This window comes from Bombina bombina, chromosome 5 (assembly GCF_027579735.1).
Source record: "Bombina bombina isolate aBomBom1 chromosome 5, aBomBom1.pri, whole genome shotgun sequence".
NCBI lineage: Eukaryota > Metazoa > Chordata > Amphibia > Anura > Bombinatoridae > Bombina > Bombina bombina.
This window is the reverse complement of record NC_069503.1, coordinates 677,491,441-677,512,458: the sequence shown is the minus strand read 5'-3', so window position 1 is coordinate 677,512,458 and position 21,018 is coordinate 677,491,441. Positions and strand designations below refer to the sequence as shown.

The following is a 21,018-nucleotide window of genomic DNA, read 5'->3' as shown; positions in this document are numbered from 1 at the left end:
TGATAGAATCAAGCGTTCAATCTCCATGCAGTCAGTCTCAGAAAAATTAGATTTGGATGATTGAAAGGACCTTGTATCAGAAGGTCCTGTCTTAGAGGCAGAGTCAATGGTGGAAAGGATGACATGTCCACTAGGTCTGCATACCAAGTCCTGCGTGGCCACGCAGGTGCTATCAGAATCACCGATGCTCTCTCCTGTTTGATTTTGGCAATCAGTCGAGGGAGCAGAGGAAACGGTGGAAACACACAAGCCAGGTTGAAGAACCAAGGCGCTGCTAGAGCATCTATCAGCGTCGCTTCTGGGTCCCTGGACCTGGATTCGTAACAAGGAAGCTTGGCGTTCTGGCGAGACGTCATGAGATCCAACTCTGGTTTGACCCAACGATGAATCAACTAAGCAAACACCTCCGGATGGAGTTCCCACTCCCCCGGATGGAAAGTCTGACGACTTAGAAAATCCGCCTCCCAGTTCTCCACGCCTGGGATATGGATTGCTGACAGGTGGCAAGAGTGGTACTCTGCCCAGCGAATTATATTTGAGACTTCTAACATCGCTAGGGAACTCCTGGTTCCCCCTTGATGGTTGATGTAAGCCACAGTCGTGATGTTGTCCGACTGAAATCTGATGAACCTCAGTGTTGCTAACTGAGGCCAAGCCAGAAGAGCATTGAATATCGCTCTTAACTCCAGAATATTTATTGGAAGGAGTTTCTCCTCCTGAGTCCACGATCCCTGTGCCTTCAGGGAATTCCAGACTGCACCCCAACCTAGAAGGCTGGCATCTGTTGTTACAATTGTCCAATCTGGCCTGCGAAAGGTCATACCCTTGGACAGGTGTACCCGAGACAACCACCAGAGATCCAGATTTAGCAGAGGGGACAAATCTGTGTAATCCCCATTCCACTGACTCAGCATGCATAATTGCAGCGGTCTGAGATGAAGGCGCGCAAATGGCACTATGTCCATTGCCGCTACCATTAAGCCGATTACCTCCATACACTGAGCTACCGAAGGGCGCGGAATGGAGTGAAGAACACGGCAAGCATTTAGAAGTTTTGATAACCTGGACTCCGTCAGGTAAATTTTCATTTCTACAGAATCTATAAGAGTCCTAAGAAGGAGACTCTTGTGAGTGGGGATAGAGAACTCTTTTCCTCGTTCACTTTCCACCCGTGCGACCTCAAATGCCAGAACTATCTCTGTATGAGACTTGGCAACTTGAAAGCTTGACGCTTGTATCAGGATGTCGTCTAGACACGGAGCCACCGCTATGCCTCGTGGTCTTAGAACCGCCAGAAGTGAGCCCAGAACCTTTGTAAAGATTCTTGGGGCTGTAGCCAACCCGAAGGGAAGAGCTACAAATTGGTAATGCCTGTCTAGAAAGGCAAACCTTAGAAACCGATGATGATCTTTGTGAATCGGTATGTGAAGGTAGGCATCCTTTAAGTCCACTGTGGTCATGTACTGACCTTCTTGGATCATGGGTAGGATGGTCCGAATAGTTTCCATTTTGAAAGATGGAACTGAAGGTTCCCTCTTTTTTGGGAACCACAAACAGATTCGAATAAAAACCCTGTCCTTGTTCCGTCCGCGGAACTGGATGGATCACTCCCATAACTAGGAGGTCTTGCACACAGCGTAGGAATGCCTCTTTCTTTATCCGATTTGCAGATAGCCTTGAAAGATGAAATCTCCCTTGTGGAGGGGAAGCTTTGAAGTCCAGAAGATATCCCTGAGATATGATCTCCAACGCCCAGGGATCCTGAACATCTCTTGCCCAGGCCTGGGCGAAGAGAGAAAGTCTGCCCCCTACTAGATCCGTCGCCGGATAGGGGGCCGTTCCATCATGCTGTCTTAGAGGCAGCAGCAGACTTTCTGGCCTGCTTGCCTTTGTTTCAGGACTGGTTAGGTTTCCAGGCCTGCTTAGATTGAGCAAAAGTTCCCTCTTGTTTTGAAGCGGAGGAAGTTGATGCTGCACCTGCCTTGAAATTTCGAAAGGCACGAAAATTAGACTGTTTGGCCTTTGCTTTGGCCCTGTCCTGAGGAAGGGTGTGACCCTTACCTCCAGTAATGTCAGCAATAATTTCCTTCAAACCAGGCCCGAATAAGGTCTGCCCCTTGAAAGGAATGTTGAGTAACTTAGACTTTGAAGTCACGTCAGCTGACCAGGATTTAAGCCATAGCGCCCTACGCGCTTGGATGGCGAATCCGGAATTCTTAGCCGTTAGTTTAGTCAAATGAACAATGGCATCAGAAACAAATGAGTTAGCTAGCTTAAGAGTTCTAAGCTTGTCAATAATTTCAGTCAATGGAGCTGTATGGATGGCCTCTTCCAGGGCCTCAAACCAGAATGCCGTTGCGGCCGTGACAGGCGCAATGCATGCAAGGGGCTGTAAAATAAAACCTTGTTGAATAAACATTTTCTTAAGGTAACCCTCCAATTTTTTATCCATTGGATATGAAAAAGCACAACTGTCCTCAACCGGGATAGTAGTACGCTTTGCTAAAGTAGAAACTGCTCCCTCCACCTTAGGGACCGTCTGCCATAAGTCCCGTGTAGTGGCGTCTATTGGAAACATTTTTCTAAATATAGGAGGTGGGGAAAAAGGCACACCCGGTCTATCCCACTCCTTGCTAATAATTTCTGTAAGCCTTTTAGGTATTGGAAAAACATCAGTACACACCGGTACCGCATAGTATTTATCCAGCCTACACAATTTCTCTGGTACTGCAACTGTGTTACAGTCATTCAGAGCAGCTAATATCTCCCCAAGCAACACACGGAGGTTCTCAAGCTTAAATTTAAAATTAGAAATCTCTGAATCAGGATTCCCCGAATCAGAGATGTCACCCACAGACTGAAGCTCTCCGTCCTCATGATCTGCATATTGTGACGCAGTATCAGACATGGCCCTTACAGCATCTGCGCGCTCTGTATTTCTCCTAACCCCAGAGCAATCGCGCTTGCCTCTTAATTCAAGCAACCTGGATAATACCTCTGACAGGGTATTATTCATGATTGCAGCCATGTCCTGCAAGGTAATCGCTATGGGTGTCCCTGATGTAATTGGCGCCATATTAGCGTGCATCCCCTGAGCGGGAGGCGAAGGGTCTGACACGTGGGGAGAGTTAGTCGGCATAACTTCCCCCTCGTCAGAATCTTCTGGTGATATTTCTTTTATATTTAAAGACTGATCTTTACTGTTTAAGGTGAAATCAATACATTTAGTACACATTCTCCTATGGGGCTCCACCATGGCTTTCAAACATAATGAACAAGTAGTTTCCTCTGTGTCAGACATGTTTAAACAGACTAGCAATGAGACTAGCAAGCTTGGAAAACACTTTAAACAAGTTTACAAGCAATATAAAAAAACGTCACTGCACCTTTAAGAAACACAAATTTTGTCAAAATTTGAAATAACAGTGAAAAAAGGCAGTTACACTAATGAAATTTTTACAGTGTATGTAACAAGTTAGCAGAGCATTGCACCCACTTGCAAATGGATGATTAACCCCTTAATACCCAAAAAGGAATAATAAAAGACAAAAACTTTTTTTTTTCCAAACAGTCACAACAACTGCCACAGCTCTACTGTGGCTTTTTACCTCCCTCAAAAACGACTTTGAAGCCTTTTGAGCCCTCCAGAGATGTCCTGGATCATGCAGGAAGAAGCTGGATGTCTGTTTCTGTAATTTTTGCTGTGCAAAAAAAAGGCAAAATAGGCCCCTCCCACTCATATTACAACAGTGGAAAGCCTAAGGAAACTGTTTCTAGGCCAAATTCAAGCCAGCCATGTGGAAAAAAAAACTAGGCCCCAATAAGTTTTATCACCAAATACATATAAAAACGATTAAACATGCCAGCAAACGTTTTATATTACATTTTTATAAGAGTATGCATCTCTATTAATAAGCCTGATACCAGTCGCTATAACTGCATTTAAGGCTTTACTTACATTAGTTCGGTATCAGCAGCATTTTCTAGCAAATTCCATCCCTAGAAAAATATTAACTGCACATACCTTATTGCAGGAAAACCTGCACGCCATTCCCTCTCTGAAGTTACCTCACTCCTCAGAATATGTGAGAACAGCCATGGATCTTAGTTACTTCTGCTAAGATCATAGAAAACGCACGCAGATTCTTCTTCTAAATACTGCCTGAGATAAACAGTACACTCCGGCACCATTTAAAAATAACAAACTTTTGATTGAAGAATAAACTAAGCATAAAACACCACACTCCTCTTACGACCTCCATCTTGGTTGAGGCTTGCAAGAGAATGACTGGGTATGACAGTTAGGGGAGGAGCTATATAGCAGCTCTGCTGTGGGTGATCCTCTTGCAACTTCCTGTTGGGAAGGAGAATATCCCATAAGTAATGGATGATCCGTGGACTGGATACACTTAACAAGAGAAATACTATTTTGCTATAAAAACAATAGCATAATTAGTAGGAGTAGAGATAGCTCCAATAAATTGGAGAACCCTCCAAATTGAATTTAACTGCTGACAAAGAATATAGTTTAAAAATAAAAGAAAATTCTCAGCCTATTCCATTCCCTAGTATGGGGAATTGGAAAGAAAACCTCTGAAATCACAGAAGAAATAAAAAGGCAGAAATAGTGTCAGGTAGTCTTAAAGAACTAGTTACCTTAATATCCAAAATAATCAACACCTCTTCAATAAAGAACAAATGTACTTTAATAATAAAAAAAAAAAATATATAAAAAAGTAGATTTGTTAGTGTCAATATCTGATGAAGAGAATTTCTGAAAGAGAAAAAACATCATCAGAGAAGGATAAATCAGTATGTTGTTGGTCATTTGAAACTTCAATAATTAAAAAAGAAGTGAAAAAGACCTAAAAATCGTATTAGAAGGCACAAAGTCAGACATAGCCTTAATCAGAAAAAAAGATTTCTTATAAATCTTCTAAACATTTCTTGAACTTAAGAATGGAAATGTATAAAGCATACATACTAATGGAATCTGCATGTAAAAGTATATCATAATAACTTATTACAAACCATAGCTAAAGATAAACATTTATAACATTTAAAATAAATGAACTTAGCTTTGGTAGAACTGAAACTCAGTTAAGCATTTTTCCAGAAGTGGCTTCTGACTCAGGGACAAACGGAGACATCTTGCAATATGTAATAGAAAAAACATATAAAACAAAATTGATCAAATTCCTTAAATGACAGTTTCAGGAATGGGAAAAAATGCCAGTGAACAAGCTTCTAGCAACCAGAAGCAATAAATAATGAGACTTAAATAATGTGGCGACAATAGTGACGCCCATATTTTTTAGCGCCAAAAAAAAAAAGACGCCCACATTATTTGTTGCCTAAATGCTTTTGGCGCCAAAAATGACGCCACATCCGGAACACCAACACTTTTGGCGCAAAAAAAGTCAAAAAAATGACGCAACTTCCGGCGCCACGTATGACGCCGGAAATAGAAAAAAAAATTTGCACCAAAAAAGTCCACGCCAAGAATGACGCAATAAAAAACAGAATTTATGTTTACCTGATAAATTACTTTCTCCAACGGTGTGTCCGGTCCACGGCGTCATCCTTACTTGTGGGATATTCTCTTCCCCAACAGGAAATGGCAAAGAGCCCAGCAAAGCTGGTCACATGATCCCTCCTAGGCTCCGCCTACCCCAGTCATTCGACCGACGTTAAGGAGGAATATTTGCATAGGAGAAACCATATGATACCGTGGTGACTGTAGTTAAAGAAAATAAATTATCAGACCTGATTAAAAAACCAGGGCGGGCCGTGGACCGGACACACCGTTGGAGAAAGTAATTTATCAGGTAAACATAAATTCTGTTTTCTCCAACATAGGTGTGTCCGGTCCACGGCGTCATCCTTACTAGTGGGAACCAATACCAAAGCTTTAGGACACGGATGAAGGGAGGGAGCAAATCAGGTCACCTAGATGGAAGGCACCACGGCTTGCAAAACCTTTCTCCCAAAAATAGCCTCAGAAGAAGCAAAAGTATCAAACTTGTAAAATTTAGTAAAAGTGTGCAGTGAAGACCAAGTCGCTGCCTTACATATCTGATCAACAGAAGCCTCGTTCTTGAAGGCCCATGTGGAAGCCACAGCCCTAGTGGAATGAGCTGTGATTCTTTCAGGAGGCTGCCGTCCGGCAGTCTCATAAGCCAATCTGATGATGCTTTTAATCCAAAAAGAGAGAGAGGTAGAAGTTGCTTTTTGACCTCTCCTTTTACCAGAATAAACAACAAACAAGGAAGATGTTTGTCTAAAATCCTTTGTAGCATCTAAATAGAATTTTAGAGCACGAACAACATCCAAATTGTGCAACAAACGTTCCTTCTTTGAAACTGGATTCGGACACAAAGAAGGCACGACTATCTCCTGGTTAATGTATTTGTTAGAAACAACTTTCGGAAGAAAACCAGGATTAGTACGTAAAACCACCTTATCTGCATGGAACACCAGATAAGGAGGAGAACACTGCAGAGCAGATAATTCTGAAACTCTTCTAGCAGAAGAAATTGCAACCAAAAACAAAACTTTCCAAGATAATAACTTAATATCAACGGAATGTAAGGGTTCAAACGGAACCCCCTGAAGAACTGAAAGAACTAAATTGAGACTCCAAGGAGGAGTCAAAGGTTTGTAAACAGGCTTGATTCTAACCAGAGCCTGAACAAAGGCTTAAACATCTGGCACAGCTGCCAGCTTTTTGTGAAGTAACACAGACAAGGCAGAAATCTGTCCCTTCAAGGAACTTGCAGATAATCCTTTCTCCAAACCTTCTTGAAGAAAGGATAGAATCTTAGGAATTTTTACCTTGTCCCAAGGGAATCCTTTAGATTCACACCAACAGATATATTTTTTCCATATTTTGTGGTAAATTTTTCTAGTTACAGGCTTTCTGTCCTGAACAAGAGTATCAATGACAGAATCTGAGAACCCTCGCTTTGATAAGATCAAGCGTTCAATCTCCAAGCAGTCAGTTGGAGTGAGACCAGATTCGGATGTTCGAACGGACCTTGAACAAGAAGGTCTCGTCTCAAAGGTAGCTTCCATGGTGGAGCCGATGACATATTCACCAGGTCTGCATACCAAGTCCTGCGTGGCCACGCAGGAGCTATCAAGATCACCGATGCCCTCTCCTGATTGATCCTGGCTACCAGCCTGGGGATGAGAGGAAACGGTGGGAATACATAAGCTAGTTTGAAGGTCCAAGGTGCTACTAGTGCATCTACTAGAGTCGCCTTGGGATCCCTGGATCTGGACCCGTAGCAAGGAACCTTGAAGTTCTGACGAGACGCCATCAAATCCATGTCTGGAATGCCCCACAATTGAGTAATTTGGGCAAAGATTTCCGGATGGAGTTCCCACTCCCCCGGATGAAATGTCTGACGACTCAGAAAATCCGCTTCCCAATTTTCCACTCCTGGGATGTGGATTGCAGACAAGTGGCAGGAGTGAGTCTCCGCCCATTGAATGATTTTGGTCACTTCTTCCATCGCCAGGGAACTCCTTGTTCCCCCCTGATGGTTGATGTACGCAACAGTCGTCATGTTGTCTGATTGAAACCGTATGAACTTGGCCTTTGCTAGCTGAGGCCAAGCCTTGAGAGCATTGAATATCGCTCTCAGTTCCAGAATATTTATCGGGAGAAGAGATTCTTCCCGAGACCAAAGACCCTGAGCTTTCAGGGGTCCCCAGACCGCGCCCCAGCCCATCAGACTGGCGTCGGTCGTGACAATGACCCACTCTGGTCTGCGGAAGCTCATCCCCTGTGACAGGTTGTCCAGGGACAGCCACCAACGGAGTGAATCTCTGGTCCTCTGATCTACTTGTATCGTCGGAGACAAGTCTGTATAGTCCCCATTCCACTGACTGAGCATGCACAGTTGTAATGGTCTTAGATGAATTCGCGCAAAAGGAACTATGTCCATTGCCGCTACCATCAAACCTATTACTTCCATGCACTGCGCTATGGAAGGAAGAGGAACAGAATGAAGTATTTCACAAGAGTTTAGAAGTTTTGATTTTCTGGCCTCTGTCAGAAAAATCCTCATTTCTAAGGAGTCTATTATTGTTGCCAAGAAGGGAACCCTTGTTGACGGAGATAGAGAACTTTTTTCTACGTTCACTTTCCACCCGTGAGATCTGAGAAAGGCCAGGACAATGTCCGTGTGAGCCTTTGCTTGAGGAAGGGACGACGCTTGAATCAGAATGTCGTCCAAGTAAGGTACTACTGCAATGCCCCTTGGTCTTAGCACCGCTAGAAGGGACCCTAGTACCTTTGTGAAAATCCTTGGAGCAGTGGCTAATCCGAAAGGAAGCGCCACGAACTGGTAATGCTTGTCCAGGAATGCGAACCTTAGGAACCGATGATGTTCCTTGTGGATAGGAATATGTAGATACGCATCCTTTAAATCCACCGTGGTCATGAATTGACCTTCCTGGATGGAAGGAAGAATTGTTCGAATGGTTTCCATTTTGAACGATGGAACCTTGAGAAACTTGTTTAAGATCTTGAGATCTAAGATTGGTCTGAACGTTCCCTCTTTTTTGGGAACTATGAACAGATTGGAGTAGAACCCCATCCCTTGTTCTCCTAATGGAACAGGATGAATCACTCCCATTTTTAACAGGTCTTCTACACAATGTAAGAATGCCTGTCTCTTTATGTGGTCTGAAGACAATTGAGACCTGTGGAACCTCCCCCTTGGGGGAAGCCCCTTGAATTCCAGAAGATAACCTTGGGAGACTATTTCTAGTGCCCAAGGATCCAGAACATCTCTTGCCCAAGCCTGAGCGAAGAGAGAGAGTCTGCCCCCCACCAGATCCGGTCCCGGATCGGGGGCCAACATTTCATGCTGTCTTGGTAGCAGTGGCAGGTTTCTTGGCCTGCTTTCCCTTGTTCCAGCCTTGCATTGGTCTCCAGGCTGGCTTGGCTTGAGAAGTATTACCCTCTTGCTTAGAGGACGTAGCACTTGGGGCTGGTCCGTTTCTACGAAAGGGACGAAAATTAGGTTTATTTTTGGCCTTGAAAGACCTATCCTGAGGAAGGGCGTGGCCCTTACCCCCAGTGATATCAGAGATAATCTCTTTCAAGTCAGGGCCAAACAGCGTTTTCCCCTTGAAAGGAATGTTAAGGAGTTTGTTCTTGGAAGACGCATCCGCTGACCAAGATTTCAACCAAAGCGCTCTACGCGCCACAATAGCAAACCCAGAATTCTTCGCCGCTAACCTAGCCAATTGCAAAGTGGCGTCTAGGGTGAAAGAATTAGCCAATTTGAGAGCACGGATTCTGTCCATAATCTCCTCATAAGGAGGAGAATCACTATCGATCGCCTTTACTAGCTCATCGAACCAGAAACACGCGGCTGTAGTGACAGGGACAATGCATGAAATTGGTTGTAGAAGGTAACCTTGCTGAACAAACATCTTTTTAAGCAAACCTTCTAATTTTTTTATCCATAGGATCTTTGAAAGCACAACTATCTTCTATGGGTATAGTGGTGCGTTTGTTTAAAGTAGAAACCGCTCCCTCGACCTTGGGGACAGTCTGCCATAAGTCCTTTCTAGGGTCGACCATAGGAAACAATTTTTTAAATATGGGGGGAGGGACGAAAGGTATACCGGGCCTTTCCCATTCTTTATTTACAATGTCCGCCACCCGCCTGGGTATAGGAAAAGCTTCTCGGAGCCCCGGGACCTCTAGGAACTTGTCCATTTTACATAGTTTCTCTGGGATGATAAAATTCTCACAATCATCCAGAGTGGATAATACCTCCTTAAGCAGAGCGCGGAGATGTTCCAACTTAAATTTAAATGTAATCACATCGGGTTCAGCTTGTTGAGAAATTTTCCCTGAATCTGAAATTTCTCCCTCAGACAAAACCTCCCTGGCCCCCTCAGACTGGTGTAGGGGCATTTCAGAACCATTATCATCAGCGTCCTCATGCTCTTCAGTATCTAAAACAGAGCAGTCGCGCTTACGCTGATAAGTGTGCATTTTGGCTAAAATGTTTTTGATAGAATTATCCATTACAGCCGTTAATTGTTGCATAGTAAGGAGTATTGGCGCGCTAGATGTACTAGGGGCCTCCTGAGTGGGCAAGACTCGTGTAGACGAAGGAGGGAATGATGCAGTACCATGCTTACTCCCCTCACTTGAGGAATCATCGTGGGCATCATTTTCAGTGTCACATAAATCACATTTATTTAAATGAGAAGGAACCTTGGCTTCCCCACATTCAGAACACAGTCTATCTGGTAGTTCAGACATGTTAAACAGGCATAAACTTGATAACAAAGTACAAAAAACGTTTTAAAATAAAACCGTTACTGTCACTTTAAATTTTAAACTGAACACACTTTATTACTGCAATTGCGAAAAAGTATGAAGGAATTGTTCAAAATTCACCAAAATTTCACCACAGTGTCTTAAAGCCTTAAAAGTATTGCACACCAAATTTGGAAGCTTTAACCCTTAAAATAACGGAACCGGAGCCGTTTTTAACCAAATGACGCCTTCAGAAAGTCTTTTCTATGTATCAGAGCTCCTCACACATGCGACTGCATGTCATGCTGCTCAAAAACAAGTGCGCAATACCGGCGCGAAAATGAGGCTCTGCCTAAGATTAGGGAAAGCCCCTAGAGAATAAGGTGTCTAAAACAGTGCCTGCCGATATTATTTAACAAAAATACCCAGATTAAATGATTCCTCAAGGCTAAATATGTGTAATATATGAATCGATTTAGCCCAGAAAATGTCTACAGTCTTAATAAGCCCTTGTGAAGCCCTTATTTACTGTCTGAATAAAAATGGCTTACCGGATCCCATAGGGAAAATGACAGCTTCCAGCATTACATCGTCTTGTTAGAATGTGTCATACCTCAAGCAGTAAAAGACTGCTCACTGTTCCCCCAACTGAAGTTAATTCCTCTCAACAGTCCTGTGTGGAACAGCCATGGATTTTAGTAACGGTTGCTAAAATCATTTTCCTCATACTAACAGAAATCTTCATCTCTTTTCTGTTTCAGAGTAAATAGTACATACCAGCACTATTTTAAAATAACAAACTCTTGATTGAATAATAAAAACTACAGTTAAACACTAAAAAACTCTAAGCCATCTCCGTGGAGATGTTGCCTGTACAACGGCAAAGAGAATGACTGGGGTAGGCGGAGCCTAGGAGGGATCATGTGACCAGCTTTGCTGGGCTCTTTGCCATTTCCTGTTGGGGAAGAGAATATCCCACAAGTAAGGATGACGCCGTGGACCGGACACACCTATGTTGGAGAAACATAATTTATGCTTACCTGATAAATTTATTTCTCTTGTAGTGTATCCAGTCCACGGATCATCCATTACTTATGGGATATTAACTCCTCCCCAACAGGAAGTGCAAGAGGATTCAACCAGCAGAGCTGCTATATAGCTCCTCCCCTAACTGCCATTACCAGTCATTCGACCGAAAACATGCAGAGAAAGGAAAACCATAGGGTGCAGTGGTGACTGTAGTTTAATGGAAAAATTACCTGCCTTAAAGTGACAGGGCGGGCCGTGGACTGGATACACTACAAGAGAAATAAATTTATCAGGTAAGCATAAATTATGTTTTCTCTTGTTAAGTGTATCCAGTCCACGGATCATCCATTACTTATGGGATACCAATACCAAAGCTAAAGTACACGGATGAAGGGAGGGACAGGCAGGCTCTTTATACGGAAGGAACCACTGCCTGAAGAACCTTTCTCCCAAAAACAGCCTCCGAAGAAGCAAAAGTGTCAAATTTGTAAAATTTGTAAAAAGTATGAAGAGAAGACCAAGTTGCAGCCTTGCAAATCTGTTCAACAGAAGCCTCATTCTTAAAGGCCCAAGTGGAAGCCACAGCTCTAGTAGAATGTGCTGCAATTCTTTCAGGAGGCTGCTGTCCAGCAGTCTCATAGGCTAACCGTATTATGCTATGAAGCCAAAAGGAGAGAGAGGTAGCCGAAGCTTTTTGACCTCTCCTCTGACCAGAATAAACGACAAACAGGGAAGACGTTTGTCGAAAATCCTTAGTTGCCTGTAGATAAAATTTCAGGGCACGGACTACATCTAGATTGTGTAGCAGACGTTCCTTTTTCGAAGAAGGATTAGGACACAAAGATGGAACCACAATCTCTTGATTGATATTCCTGTTAGTGACCACCTTAGGTAGGAACCCAGGTTTAGTACGCAGAACTACCTTGTCTGAATGAAAAATCAGATAAGGAGAATCACAATGTAAGGCAGATAACTCAGAGACTCTTCGAGCCGAGGAAATCGCCATTAAAAACAGAACTTTCCAAGATAACAACTTGATATCAATGGAATGAAGGGGTACAAACGGAACCCCCTGTAAAACATTAAGAACTAAGTTCAAACTCCATGGTGGAGCAACAGTTTTAAACACAGGCTTGATCCTAGCTAAAGCCTGACAAAAAGCTTGAACGTCCGGAACTTCTGACAGACGTTTGTGTAAAAGAATGGACAGAGCTGAAATCTGTCCCTTTAAGGAACTAGCGGATAAACCCTTTTCTAAACCTTCTTGTAGAAAAGACAATATCCTCTGAATCCTAACCTTACTCCATGAGTAACTCTTGGATTCGCACCAATATAAGTATTTGAGCCATATCTTATGGTAAATCTTTCTGGTAACAGGCTTCCTAGCCTGTATTAAGGTATCAATAACTGACTCAGAAAAACCACGTTTTGATAAAATCAAGCGTTCAATTTCCAAGCAGTCAGCTTCAGAGAAATTAGATTTTGATGTTTGAAGGGACCCTGGATCAGAAGGTCCTGTTTCAGAGGTAGCGACCAAGGTGGACAGGATGACATGTCCACTAGATCTGCATACCAAGTCCTGCGTGGCCATGCAGGCGCTATTAGAATCACTGATGCTCTCTCCTGTTTGATTCTGGCAATCAATCGAGGAAGCATCGGGAAGGGTGGAAACACATAAGCCATCCCGAAGGTCCAAGGTGCTGTCAAAGCATCTATCAGAACCGCTCCCAGATCCCTGGATCTGGACCCGTAACGAGGAAGCTTGGCGTTCTGTCGAGACGCCATGAGATCTATCTCTGGTTTGCCCCAACGTCGAAGTATTTGGGCAAAGACCTCCGGATGAAGTTCCCACTCCCCCGGATGAAAAGTCTGACGACTTAAGAAATCCGCCTCCCAGTTCTCCACTCCCGGGATGTGGATTGCTGACAGGTGGCAAGAGTGAGACTCTGCCCAGCGAATTATCTTTGATACTTCCATCATTGCTAGGGAGCTTCTTGTCCCTCCCTGATGGTTGATGTAAGCTACAGTCGTGATGTTGTCCGACTGAAACCTGATGAACCCCCGAGTTGTTAACTGGGGCCAAGCCAGAAGGGCATTGAGAACTGCTCTCAATTCCAGAATGTTTATTGGTAGGAGACTCTCCTCCTGATTCCATTGTCCCTGAGCCTTCAGAGAATTCCAGACAGTGCCCCAACCTAGTAGGCTGGCGTCTGTTGTTACAATTGTCCAGTCCGGCCTGCTGAATGGCATCCCCCTGGACAGATGTGGCCGAGAAAGCCACCATAGAAGAGAATTTCTGGTCTCTTGATCAAGATTCAGAGTAGGGGACAAGTCTGAGTAATCCCCATTCCACTGACTTAGCATGCACAATTGCAGCGGTCTGAGATGTAGGCCTGCAAAGGGTACTATGTCCATTGCTGCTACCATTAAGCCGATCACCTCCATGCATTGAGCTACTGACGGGTGTTGAATGGAATGAAGGACACGGCATGCATTTTGAAGCTTTGTTAACCTGTCTTCTGTCAGGTAAATCTTAATTTCTACAGAATCTATAAGAGTCCCCAAGAAGGGAACTCTTGTGAGTGGAAAGAGAGAACTCTTCTTTTCGTTCACCTTCCATCCATGCGACCTTAGAAATGCCAGTACTAACTCTGTATGAGACTTGGCAGTTTGAAAGCTTGAAGCTTGTATCAGAATGTCGTCTAGGTACGGAGCTACCGCAATTCCTCGCGGTCTTAGTACCGCCAGAAGAGCACCCAGAACCTTTGTGAAGATTCTCGGAGCCGTAGCCAATCCGAATGGAAGAGCTACAAACTGGTAATGCCTGTCTAGAAAGGCAAACCTTAGATACCGGTAATGATCTTTGTGAATCGGTATGTGAAGGTAAGCATCCTTTAAATCCACTGTGGTCATGTACTGACCCTTTTGGATCATGGGTAAAATTGTCCGAATAGTTTCCATTTTGAACGATGGAACTCTTAGGAATTTGTTTAGGATCTTTAAATCCAAGATTGGCCTGAAAGTTCCCTCTTTTTTGGGAACCACAAACAGATTTGAGTAAAACCCTTGTCCTTGTTCCGACCGCGGAACCGGATGGATCACTCCCATTAATAAAAGATCTTGTACGCAGTGTAGAAACGCCTCTTTCTTTATTTGGTTTGTTGACAACCTTGACAGATGAAATCTCCCTCTTGGGGGAGAGAATTTGAAGTCTAGAAGGTATCCCTGAGATATGATCTCTAACGCCCAGGGATCCTGGACATCTCTTGCCCAAGCCTGGGCGAAGAGAGAAAGTCTGCCCCCCACTAGATCCGTTCCCGGATCGGGGGCCCTCGATTCATGCTGTCTTAGGGGCAGCAGCAGGTTTCCTGGCCTGCTTGCCCTTGTTCCAGGACTGGTTAGGTCTCCAGCCTTGTCTGTAGCGAGCAACAGCTCCTTCCTGTTTTGGTGCAGAGGAAGTTGATGCTGCTCCTGCTTTGAAATTACGAAAGGAACGAAAATTAGACTGTCTAGCCTTAGGTTTGGCTCTGTCTTGAGGCAGGGCATGGCCTTTACCTCCTGTAATGTCAGCGATAATTTCTTTCAACCCGGGCCCGAATAAGGTCTGCCCTTTGAAAGGTATATTAAGCAATTTAGATTTAGAAGTAACGTCAGCTGACCAGGATTTTAGCCACAGTGCTCTGCGTGCCTGAATGGCGAATCCGGAATTCTTAGCCGTAAGTTTAGTTAAATGTACTACGGCATCTGAAATAAATGAGTTAGCTAACTTAAGGGCTTTAAGCTTGTGTGTAATCTCATCTAATGGAGCTGATTCAAGTGTCTCTTCCAGAGACTCAAACCAAAATGCTGCTGCAGCCGTGACACGCGCAATGCATGCAAGAGGTTGCAATATAAAACCTTGTTGAACAAACATTTTCTTAAGGTAACCCTCTAACTTTTTATCCATTGGATCTGATAAGGCACAGCTATCCTCCACCGGGATAGTGGTACGCTTAGCTAAAGTAGAAACTGCTCCCTCCACCTTAGGGACCGTTTGCCATAAGTCCCGTGTGGTGGCGTCTATTGGAAACATCTTTCTAAATATCGGAGGGGGTGAGAACGGCACACCGGGTCTATCCCACTCCTTAGTAACAATTTCAGTAAGTCTCTTAGGTATAGGAAAAACGTCAGTACTCGCCGGTACCGCAAAATATTTATCCAACCTACACATTTTCTCTGGTATTGCAACTGTGTTACAATCATTCAGAGCCGCTAACACCTCCCCTAGTAATACACGGAGGTTTTCCAGCTTAAATTTAAAATTTGAAATATCTGAATCCAGTTTGTTTGGATCAGAACCGTCACCCGCAGAATGAAGCTCTCCGTCCTCATGTTCTGCAAATTGTGACGCAGTGTCTGACATGGCCCTAATATTATCAGCGCACTCTGTTCTCACCCCAGAGTGATCACGCTTACCTCTTAGTTCTGGTAATTTAGCCAAAACTTCAGTCATAACAGTAGCCATATCCTGTAATGTGATTTGTAATGGCCGCCCAGATGTACTCGGCGCTACAATATCACGCACCTCCCGAGCGGGAGATGCAGGTACTGACACGTGAGGCGAGTTAGTCGGCATAACTCTCCCCTCGTTGTTTGGTGAAATATGTTCAATTTGTACAGATTGACTTTTATTTAAAGTAGCATCAATACAGTTAGTACATAAATTTCTATTGGGCTCCACTTTGGCTTTAGCACATATAGCACAGATATCTTCCTCTGAATCAGACATGTTTAACACACTAGCAAATAAACTAGCAACTTGGAAATACTTTTCAAGTAATTTACTATAATATGAAAACGTACTGTGCCTATAAGAAGCACAGAAAAAGTTATGACAGTTGAAAATTAATAAACTGAAAAGTTATAGCATCAAATCTTTGTAAAAAACACAATTATAGCAAAGGATTGCTCCCATTAGCAAAGGATAACTAACATAACATAACAGTGAGAGAGATCAGTAAACTGTCATAAATTAAATAAAATGACTGCCAAGTGGAAAAAAATAGTGCCCAAAACATTTTTTCACCCAGTACCTCAGAAAATTAAACGATTTTACATGCCAGCAAAAAACGTTTAACATTAATAAATTGAGTGTTATTAAAAAGCCTGTTGCTAGTCCCTGCAAATTAGGCTAAAGTTTTATCATACAGTATAATTCCAGTGAAGTGCCATTCCCCAGAATACTGAAGTGTAAAATATACATACATGACAGCCTGATACCAGTTGCTGCTACTGCATTTAAGGCTGAGTTTACATTATATCGGTATGGCAGAATTTTCTCATCAATTCCATTGTCAGAAAATAATAAGCTGCTACATACCTCTTTGCAGATTAATCTGCCCGCTGTCCCCTGATCTGAAGTTTACCTCTCCTCAGATGGCCGAGAAACAGCAATATGATCTTAACTACTCCGGCTAAAATCATAGAAAAACTCAGGTAGATTCTTCTTCAAATTCTACCAGAGAAGGAATAACACACTCCGGTGCTATTATAAAATAACAAACTTTTGATTGAAGGTATGAAACTAAGTATAATCACCACAGTCCTCTCACACATCCTATCTATTCGTTGGGTGCAAGAGAATGACTGGTAATGGCAGTTAGGGGAGGAGCTATATAGCAGCTCTGCTGGGTGAATCCTCTTGCACTTCCTGTTGGGGAGGAGTTAATATCCCATAAGTAATGGATGATCCGTGGACTGGATACACTTAACAAGAGAAATGAAGCATTTTCAGCCCCCACGAGCCTAACAGCCCACAGGGAAAAAGTCAAATTTTAAGGTAAGAAAAAAAAATAAAAAATAAATGATTAATTCATATGCATTATCCCAAATATGAAACTGACTGTCTGAAATAAGGAATGTTGAACATCCTGAGTCAAGGCAAATAAATGTTTGAACACATATATTTAGAACTTTATATAAAAGTGCCCAACCATAGCTTAGAGTGTCACAGAAAATAAGACTTGCTTACCCCAGGACACTCATCTACAAGTAGTAGAAAGCCAAACCAGTACTGAAACGAGAATCAGTAGAGGTAATGGTATATATAAGAGTATATCGTCGATCTGAAAAGGGAGGTAAGAGATGAATCTCTACGACCAATAACAGAGAACCTATGAAATAGACCCCGTAGAAGGAGATCATTGAATTCAAATAGGCAATACTCTCCTCACATCCCTCTGACATTCACTGCACGCTGAGAGGAAAACCGGGCTCCAACATGCTGCGGAGCGCATATCAACGTAGAATCTAGCACAAACTTACTTCACCACCTCCATAGGAGGCAAAGTTTGTAAAACTGATTTGTGGGTGTAGTGAGGGGTGTATTCATAGGCATTTTGAGGTTTGGGAAACTTTGCCCCTCCTGGTAGGAATGTATATCCCATACGTCACTAGCTCATGGACTCTTGCTAATTACATGAAAGAAATAAAGGGAACATCTATTTCAATGTAGAAGATGGTGGGAAAGGAAGACCAGGTTTGGATCATCACTTAGTTATGATCCAGTTAGCACCTCAAGAACAGAAAAAACCTCTGGGGTCTTAAAACACAGATTAAAAATCAAATCCAATTGTTAAATGGACTTTGAGTCCGTAAGCTTAAGATCCTTTACCTGAACCGTATTTAGCCCCTCCTTTAAGAGAGTCCTAAGATGTAAAATATTAACCATAAAAGTAGAAGATTCAGTACCTTGATCCGAGTCTGACTTTCAAAGCAATTCTGCCTCAGAAGATAGAGCTGAAGAGTTAGAATCAGAATCTGCAAAAAGCTGCCTAGCAGTTCTGGATATGATAAATTCAAAAGAGCTGGGAATTTCATTTAAAAGTGGTTTATCAGAGACTCTGTTGCGCTTGGTTGGAGGAGAAATGGAAGCCAACATCTCAGATCCTGGAACAGAATCTGAAGAACTCCCCTGACTGTGCAAACAAAGGAAGGGCAGACTCCTTTAGTGGCAAGCAAAGCATTACACTGGTTCAAATGTATAATGTGATCCTTACATAAGATACACAGTTAAGCTGAAGGAGTAACAGAATATACATTTAAATAAGTGATCAGAGGATCTACCCTCTAAAGGATCAGTATTAATGGGCAAAGTTCAAAAACATGTCCTTGCGAACCTGAGGGGAGCTATAGCTGAAATTCCATAGGTAAATATTGTGCCGAAAACAACTTAGTACTACTATACCCCAGTATCTAGAGTAAGGAAACCAGAGGTAATAGGATTGACATAGGTCTGAAAACCCTTGTCAACATAGAAACGGTTACATCTCTAAATCTTCACCTTCTTCCTTGGAGGCAAAGAACAAATCTGAGTAGTACAGGGAGGTGGGAGGGGCTAAAAGCTCTTGTTTGCGATACTTTGCCTCCTCCTAGTGGTGGGAATTTAATAACACTTGTAAAGGCTCATGGACTCTCAACCATCATAAGAAATATGCAAAAACTAAATTTTATTCAATGGGAAGGGAGATTGCTTTTTCCACTATGGAAGGAAAGTTTAATTATACATAAATTGGATTCAATGGGTATTTAATATAAATTACCTGACTATAGGCTCCAAATCAGGGGGTGAACGGTCTTCCCTTGTTTGGAAACCCTGGTTAAGTGCACACAAAATGGTCTTGTCAAAAGATTCACTGGAAAACTCCTTTGGAAGCTAAAAAGAAAAAAAGAAATTATGATAAAATGATAGCACTAGGCTTATTATTAAATAATGTAGAATATAGCACATGAAAACTATTCAAAGTAACTTGCAAATCAGACTAGTAACATGCCATGTTTTATGCTGCTCAAAAACATTGGAGGAGTAATTAAAATGAAAGGAATACTAAACCCAATTTTTTTCTTCCATAATTCAGACAGAGCATTCAATTTTAAGCAACTTTCTGATTTACTCCTATAATACACTTTTCTTCATTCTCTTGCTATCTTGAAAAAGCAGGAATCTAAGGTAAGGAGCCAGCCCATTTTTGGTTCAGACCTTGGATAGTGCTTGCAATCAGCAAGCGCTATCCAGGGTGCTAAACCAAAAATGGCCCGGCTCCTAAGCTTACATTCTTGCTTTGCAAATAAAGATAGAAAGATAATTAAGAAAAATAGGAGTAAATTAGAAAGTTGATTAAAATTGCATGCATCTGAAACATGTTCAAGGCGTGCACCTAATTAATAGATGCTGCTGCCTGAAAAATACACACATCAAAGCTGTAGAATTTAGAGAAATGTGTTGCTGCCTTGGAAATTTATTCAATACAAGCCTCATTCTTGAAAATCCAAAATGAGGAAATTGATCTAGAAAAAACATAATTTATGCTTACCTGATAAATTTATTTCTCTTGTAGTGTGTTCAGTCCACGGGTCATCCATTACTTATGGGATATATTCTCCTTCCCAACAGGAAGTTGCAAGAGGATCACCCAAGCAGAGCTGCTATATAGCTCCTCCCCTCACATGTCATATCCAGTCATTCGACCGAAACAAGACGAGAAAGGAAAAACTATAAGGTGCAGTGGTGACTGGAGTTATAATTTTAAAATTTAGAACCTGCCTGAAAAAGACAGGGCGGGCCGTGGACTGAACACACTACAAGAGAAATAAATTTATCAGGTAAGCATAAATTATGTTTTCTCTTGTTAAGTGTGTTCAGTCCACGGGTCATCCATTACTTATGGGATACCAATACCAAAGCTAAGTACACGGATGATGGGAGGGACAAGGCAGGAACATTAAACAGAAGGAACCACTGCCTGTAGAACCTTTCTCCCAAAACCAGCCTCCGAAGAAGCGAAAGTGATTTGTAAGGGCCTAGATGTACTAGGTGTTTCAATCCTACGCATCTCCCAAGCGGGAGATGCAGGTACTGACACGTGAGGAGAGTTAGGCGGCATAACTTCCCCCTCGTTGTCTGGTGATAATTTCTTTATCGGTACAGATTGACTTTTATTCAAAGCAATATCAATACAATTGGTACACATCGTTCTATTGGGCTCCACATTGGCTTTTGAACATGATGAACAAACCGTTTCCTCTGAATCAGACATGTTTAAAACAGACTTAGTAATGAAACTAACAAGCTTGGAAATCACTTCAATAAGTTTACAAGCAATATAAAAAACGCTGCAGCGCTTCAAAAATACAGATATAATTAAACAATTCTTAACAAGAAGTGTATTATTAGCAGAGGATTGCACCCATTAGCAAAAGGATGATTAACCCCTCAATACCCAAAACGGATAAAACAGATATCAATTAAGATTTAACGCTTTTAATCACAGTCAGCACACTGTCACAGATCTGCTGTGACTGATTACCTCCCTCACAAATGAAATTTGCAGACCCCTGAGCTCTCTAGAGACGTCCTGGATCAAGGAGGAAGAAGCAGAAAGACTGTGCAATAATTTTAACTGCGCAACAAGGCGCAAAAACACGGGCCCTCCCACTCCAATCACAACAGTGGGAGCCCTGATATAACGGTTTCCATGCAGAAAAATATGTTAGCCATGTGGAATAAAATCATGCCCAAAGCGATTTATCACCAAAGTACCTCACAAAAACGAATAACATGCCAGTAAACGTTTTATTAAAAACAACATTTGTCAATGTCATGCAAAGCTATCACTAAGCCTGCTACCAGTCGCTACCACTGCAGAGAAGGCTTAAGTATT

The 21,018-nt window shown here is 42.5% G+C and overlaps 1 protein-coding gene across 4 annotated transcripts in view; it reads right to left on the bottom strand.

The window, feature by feature from the left end:
- Window positions 1-21,018, bottom strand: part of ZCCHC2 (zinc finger CCHC-type containing 2) — a 228,741-nt gene that overhangs the window by 56,577 nt on the left and 151,146 nt on the right. For all 4 annotated transcript variants that reach the window (XM_053714634.1, XM_053714637.1, XM_053714636.1 and 1 more), the window contains exon 5: window positions 18,901-19,013. In XM_053714634.1, coding sequence (XP_053570609.1) covers window positions 18,901-19,013 — 113 coding nt within the window. The remainder of the gene's footprint in view (window positions 1-18,900; window positions 19,014-21,018) is intronic.